The 7,139-nt window shown below is 43.0% G+C and overlaps 1 protein-coding gene across 9 annotated transcripts in view; it reads right to left on the minus strand.

The window, feature by feature from the left end:
* The window catches only part of Ttc17 (tetratricopeptide repeat domain 17), a 110,645-nt gene extending 105,467 nt beyond the window's left edge, over window positions 1-5,178 (minus strand). For 8 of the 9 annotated variants that reach the window (XR_005501867.2, XR_005501866.2, XM_017591720.3 and 5 more), the window contains exon 1: window positions 4,679-5,178. Coding sequence is in view for 7 of the 9 variants with exons in the window: in XM_017591720.3 (XP_017447209.1) it covers window positions 4,679-4,837 (159 nt within the window). In the remaining 2 variants the exon portion in view is untranslated. The remainder of the gene's footprint in view (window positions 1-4,678) is intronic. The other variant, NM_001107752.2, reaches the window with a different exon arrangement.
* Window positions 5,179-7,139: the final 1,961 nt, after the last annotated feature.

Raw genomic sequence — 7,139 nt, forward strand, 5'->3', positions numbered from 1 at the left:
GTGGTGCCAGAAGCACAACTTCTTGGCTGAACAAGTCTACACACTGACAGCCAGATTTCCAGAGTTCATCTGATAAGAGATGATACGGCCCATTATAAAGTTCAAAGTCATCCTACAGAGTGAGTCTGAAGTTAGCTTGAGATACAAGAGAACCTTTCTAAAACAAACAAGCAAGCATGCAAACAACAAACAAACAACCCCAAACCAAAAACCAAAAACCAAGCAAGCAAGCAAGCAAGCAAGCAAGCAAGCAAGCAAGCAAGCAAAAAAACCCTAAAGAAACAGAATGCTAGAGAGTGCTGAGGGTTGCAGCCTAATTCCAAAATTTATTTAACCTCAGCTGCAAGTGAATTAGCAGGAAACTTGGAACAAACAAACAAACAAGCACATCTAGGCCTGAGGGGTACTCCTATAATTTTGAAACTTGACAGGTGGTGGCTGGGTGAGTTCAAGGTCAGCCTCTGTTACATAGTAACTTTGAGAAAAGCTCAGGCTGCACCAAAGCATCCCTTGGCAAAGCATGCTTGCTAAGTGAGATATACCACATGGGACTGACAGAGAGGCCAAAGTCCTATGGCACTGCTCCTCAGTAGGTTAGAAGTGGATGTGCAATTTGGTTTTGGTCAGATGGTGATGTGATTATATTTAAATTAAAAATAAAAATATTCAAAAATATTGTCTAGAAGCTTATTCTTCACAAATTCAGCCAGCAAAAGCCTCAGCTCTGATTATAAAGAGGTTGCCTACCAGACCACTCAGAAGTGTGTGTGTGTGTGTGTGTGTGTGTGTGTGTGTGTGTGTGTGTAGACAGGGTCTCATGTAGCCCAGACTTGTCGTGACTTTGCTATATGTATATATATATAGTCAAGGATAACCAACCACTGACTCTCTTGCCTCCACACTCCAAGTGCTGGGATTACAGAGGTGCAACACTAAACTGAAGCCCCATTTCAACACCAAGGATGAGGTAAGGTTTTCTTGGTCTAATTACACAGTAGAGCCGCACGCTAACTGGTTAATAACACATAGTCATCTAGTTCACAGACTGACTCCAAGCTAAGAACCCTTCCCTAAATAAAGTGAGATAAAAGTTGGGATCATTAGTTTTGACAGTTTGATTCAATCTAGAACCACTGGGGAATCTTGATAAGGGATTATCTAAATTAAATTAGCCAGTGGGCATGGCATGTCTCGATTTTGTTAACTGAGATGGGAAGACCCATACCCCGTGGGTAGCATTTTTCCCTGGGTTTGGGGCCTGGACTTTATGAAAGTGGATAAAGTGAGCTGAGCACAGCATATATGTTACCTCATTGCTCTTTCTAACTATAATATGAGTAGTTGCTTCAAACTGGCCACTTTAAGTCCTGCTACCCTGACCTCACCCCACTTCCTATGATGGGCTGTATGTAACTTGGCATAGTGAGCTAAATGAACCTTTTCTCCCTTAAGGTGTCTTTGTCAGGGTGTCTTATCACAGCAACAGGAAAGAAAATGAAGACAGATGGTCTTTCTGGTTTCCAGGTACCAGGAAGGTTTTGTGTGTGTGTGTGTGTGTGTGTGTGTGTGTGTGTGTGTGTGTGTGTGTGTGTGTGTGTGATTCTAGAACCCAAAGGTGAGAAAAAGCTCACAATTGTGGACAGCCTTTTTCTTAACCTCTCTCTGTCTATGGTGGGAAAGAAACAGAAAATGGGACATTTTCTTCTCATTCTCCATCTCCAGAACTCCCTAGACTGCATTCTTGGGAATTCAGTGGTAGGAGATGTGCTTTTTAGCTGAGGTAGGAGATATGGAAGAAATACTGATTCCCCACGGCATGTCAGCAGCAGCTCCGGCTCACAAGGCAAAGAGGCCGCCTGCTGGAATGTAGTTCTGTCTGAATGAAGCCCAGCGGAACCCACCAAAGGACAGGGGCTTTCTAACCTTGCATATTCACAAGCCTGGAGTACAGAAATAGTCGGTATCCATCTTTAAGGTCTACTAAGGCTTGTGATACAAAAATTCAATAAATACACTCTTGTCCTGGTGAAGATTCCATGCTGTACTTTAACTACAACAATGGAAATGTCCATATTTAAATGTGTACTTTAGGCAATTTTGATTTTTTTCTTTGAAAGACAGGATCTCACCATGTAGCTCTGGCTGGCCTGGAACTTGCTATATAAGTAAGCCAGGTTAACTAACTGGCTTCAAGCTCTGAGATTCACCTGCTTCTATCACCTCAGTGCTGGCTAACTGTGTGCCACCACAGTTAGCTCTAATTCTCACTTTTAATTCATATAAAAATCCCCATATTTGCTGTGGAAAATGACTCATTATGCTGTGGAAAATCATGACACATATAATTTTTAAAAGTTTAAATATTAGAATTCAAGTAATCAGAAAGACATCACCACTCTAATGTTCTATAGCAGTTTGCCCATAGATCCTCCTTGATGTTAGAGTATTTTACAACTGAAACTACACTTCTGCTCTCAATCAGGTAACAGAACCAAGAACCAAGCAGTAGAAATTAAATATGTCACTTAGGATACAGTATACTAACCGAATCCTAACTATGTTTCCAAATTTACAAACAGAACTACTGTATCCCAAATTGGTGTAGTAATGTATACCCAAACGTGACTACTGACTGCAATGTAAACTATGTTTATTAGATTTTGCCTGAATCCCCTTTATTGCCAGGAAAGGACACAGGAGTTATGCACAGTTACTGGAGTCCAACTCGAATGCTGCCCACCACATCCAATACCTACTTTATTTATTTGTATGTATTTCCTCTTAGATTAACCCCACCCCTTTACTCCTATGGCCCCCCTCACCCCCAGTTGTTACATGTTGTCATCAACTTTATTTGTTATAGAGTAAAAGTTCATGGCTGTGGGAACTCAATGCTGCAACTGTTAATGTGCAGTGAAGAATTGGAAAAGTCAACAGAAGGGCCGTTAAAAAAAAAAAAAGAACAAATAAAAAAGGCTTGCTTTCTTATCTTTAAGTCTAATTACTGAAGGGATGACTTGGCAGAGATTCAGAAGATCTGGCAAGTTACTAATATCCCTATATCCCCCTCTAAGAAATAGATCCAACGTGCAAAAGAAGGCATTTTTAAAAAGAACAAAACCAAAGCCGATTTTACTTTCCCACTGCAATACTCAACATATAAATAATCCATCTCCGTTAATTAGCCTTCACTTTTTAGATGGGTTGCTTTTTCAGCTGAGTGGCAGGACACTAAAATGGGAAGGAGAAGTCAATGTCATAGTGTATAAATAGCTGTGGCCAGAAACAATATATCAAAAGAGCCAATAGGAGAAGGGCTCCCCAAATTACAGCATAAGTGACTGAATTCAATGAGGGCCTCAGAGCAAACCACAGACAGCAAACAAAAGATGAAAACAATGAAGATGCAGGATTTCTAATTTTATGTCGAAAAGACAGCCTTACTGTATTTTCTAGGGGTTCTGACATTTTTTAAAGTCTCAGCTGGAGGTTAATGAAAATTAACTTGGATCTTAATATCCATGAAAAAGAAACCCTTTAAAATGGGAGTCAGATATAAATACACGCGAGGAAAGAGTATAACGGAAACAAAAAGGGCTGGCGTTTTAAATTTTTTGTTTAGATTTGCTGCATTGTGAAATGTCTCATCTTAAATATAAACCCTGAAATGTGTTTCTATAGTTAATCGAAAGGATCAGTTATCTCTCACGACTTTGGTTAAAACACTAGAGTGAGTATGCTTAAATTGCATGGGGTACACACTTCACTTTTTAAATGTCTCCTGGACATTTCCTGATTGTTGTCAAGCGCTGGAAGTCATTAAGTTTACAAGATTCTGTGGTGAAGCACGCGCGCGCGCGCACACACACATACGTAGTCCTTAAGCATCAGCACCAAGAACGAAAAGGCAGGCATCAGAAAGTTATGTAAGAAAAGCGGTCACTCCTCTGAGAAATCAGTTCAAGCATAGGTAATCTACTAAACTGCATATGCAGAGTGCCGGGCTGGGTCACAGGAACTAGGAAGCAAGGTAAAATACACCGGGAAATGAGGGCACTTAGGAGCTGAATGGTGCAGGCACCGCCACCAGAGGCATCTTCTGGCATTCCTTCAGAAGGAGCAAGAATGGGTTCTCTTTAAAGAGCCCCTAATGATCTGGCTAACGGCACAGCCTCAAATCATCACATAGTGAAACAATTCCCACCAAGAGAGAGAGACAAGGCTGGAGGAGTCGCATTAAGCGATCCATCCATTCACTAATGCTACCCTGACTGTCACCGGCCTGGGACTGGCGCACTCCCCGGCACTGCCACCTGCTTTCTACTTCCTCGGGGAGAGGTGGTGGCCCGCTCAGGTCCTGGCTCAAAGGCTCCAAAGGCAGAACTAATGATGATTATGTGATTCCTAACCCCGGAGCTTAAGTCTCGGTTCCCCAGGGTCGGTTCCGGGACGGCGCGCGGCCCCACGGTGGAAGGCTGAGAAGTTCCCCACGGCGGAGCTAGGGCAAGGGGACCTGAGGGGAGGGGGCGGCGCCAGATCTGAGCGTAGGAAGCCTCGGCCCCTGGGCCCGGACCGTGGGAAGGCAAGCTGGGGGCGGGGCCGCGCGGAGCTACACAGGGGCCCGGCTCCGGGATCCCCTCTCCGGGCGCCGGTAGAGAGGGGGCACCCTGGCCGCTACCTGCTGTTGGATCTTCCCGTCCTCCGTGACGACCCAGTGCGTAGTGGCCAAGGCCCCTCGAGCCACCACGCTCAGCAAAGCGGAAAGGCTGATAAGCCAACCTGGGCCGGAGCAAGATAGCAGCTCGAACCGGCCGCGGACCCCTATTGCCGCCGCCATCTTGCCCCCCCGGCCCCGCCGCTCACACCGGAAACGGAAGCTACTCCTTGCCGTCCGCCATCTTGGGGAGGTCGCCTCTGGAACTGGAGGAGGAGCCCGCGGAGTGTCTCGGAGTCAGTACTCGTCTCTTTACCCTCGGCTGGGGGAGCCAGTCCTGTCACACCTCTGAGATGGGAACTGCTTTCTAGTTATCGTTTTCCTGTAGCCTATATGACCTCCAGGCATGGGAACCAGTGAGGAGAAAATAATAGACTAGGTGGAGATTGAGCAGAAGTGAGAAGTCGGTTGAGGTCATTTTTAAAAAGTTAAGTAGTGTTACTGCAATAAAAGTTATACTTTCCAACTATTTGAGAGAGGCTTTTTTTTTTTTTTTTTAAATAAGGCTCGTAATGGAGTGTCCAGCGGCGCAGTAGTACTGTAATACATGTCACATATCGAATTTTAAAAATAGCTCGTTATCAAATACAAAATAGCAGTTCATGACAAGATACGCATATATGATCGGCATTCTTTCTCTTCCTAAATTTGGAAAGCGATGTGTACTTACAGATCATTTACATCCGGTGTAGCCAGATTTCTGGGTCTTAACAGCAGCACATGTCTTGTGGACTTTGGTGGGCAGCTCTAGTCTAAGGGGTACCCAGGCGTAGAGCCCAGATATTGGCATCTCCAGGGACTGTATTAAATATGTAAGTTTTCCGCACTTGCGGCTTCGCTTCCCCGAGGGAAGATTTAGCCATTATGTTTTAAGGAAAAGTCTCAGGTAATTGATTGGCATATTAAGACTCATGCTCATGGTAGATGGGCAGACTGTTAACTAGCTTAGGTTCCAGGCTCTCTGGCAATCGTTATGTTCTTACAGATATTTCAGGTATGCCTACTAGTATGTTTCATCTTGTATCGCAGTTATGCGAGAAAAAAAAATGAGAATAGTGCCCTGCCACCTACATAGGTGTGTTGCAGGAAAACATGTCTGCCCCATGTTATGAGAACAGAGACTATGTCATGGCTTTTTAATTCTTCTGAGAGCAGTTTAGTTTAGTTTTTTTTTTTTTTCTTTTGTTTTTGAAAGAGTCCCTAATGCAGTCTAAATTGCCTAGAACTTATTAGTTAGCTCAGCTCGGCCTTTAAGTCCTCCTTTGTCAATCTCCTGATGGTATTACAGGCACAAACCTTCAGGCCCACTTTTCTTAAAAATACTGATGTAATAAACATTCATTTTATTAAAAAGGTGTAATTGGGGCTGGAGTTGGGGCTTGTGGCTAGAAAGATGGCTCAGGTCTGAAGAGTACCTTTTCCTCTTCCACCTGTAACTCCAGCTCTTGGGGATCCTCCTTTATACATGTGGCATACAATTCTCATACACAAACACACACACCATGCATATATATCTGCATAGTAGTAGAGACTGGGCACAGAAATATGACCATTAAGAAGCAAGCTATGATGTTGAAAGTTAATTACAATATAGACAATGAGAACCTAATAATGTATTTGTAGAGAGAACTACAACCAGGTGAAAAACGGCTTGGCACAAAGTGTGGTTGGTAACGGGGATGCTGGTGTCAAGTTGTAAGGGACTCTTGTGTGTCACATTGAGTTTAAACATAGACATAGAGGACTGTAAACTGAGCTTAAAAGTAGAAACAAGTGATGGAATCCGTTCTCAGCATCTTATTTTTAGGTATAGTTATCTATTATACATCATCTGGTTTATCTTCTTTACAGTGCTAGGGACTGAGCCTAGGGCCTTGCAATGCTAGCCAAACACATTACTAATGAGCTATGTATCTCTAGTCAATTATTTCATAAATATTTATTACACCTACCTGGTTCCTGAACCCCAGAATGAACAGTTGAATAGAATTTCTAGTATTGTTTATTTCAGCAATCAGGAACTTCTTTGGCATTTTACTGTTGAAAAGGAGTTGGAAATCAGCTTCTATAAATTCAACAGATTATCCACTTGTTTTTCCTAGTTCATAATCATTTTCCTTTGAGACAAGGTTTTGTTTCAAACCTTGAGAGCTCTCTATGGTTCTCTGTTGTGTAACTAATCGCCATAAATTTACCAGCTCCTATGGATACGAGTTTCTATGGGACTCAGGCCTGGTCTGGCATGGTTGGTATCTTGCTGAATGCTAACTGGCCATTAATGCGAAACATCCACTTAACCTTACCACACAGCCCTTTTAACATGACAATTTTAAGGTCTCCGAGAGGATGTGTCCATTGCTTAAAACTCTGACTTACTTCATCTCTAGGCTAGGTTTAAAGAATTTCTTTGCTAAGATTATCCAAG

Source organism: Rattus norvegicus, chromosome 3, assembly GCF_036323735.1.
Source record: "Rattus norvegicus strain BN/NHsdMcwi chromosome 3, GRCr8, whole genome shotgun sequence".
Classification (NCBI taxonomy): domain Eukaryota; kingdom Metazoa; phylum Chordata; class Mammalia; order Rodentia; family Muridae; genus Rattus; species Rattus norvegicus.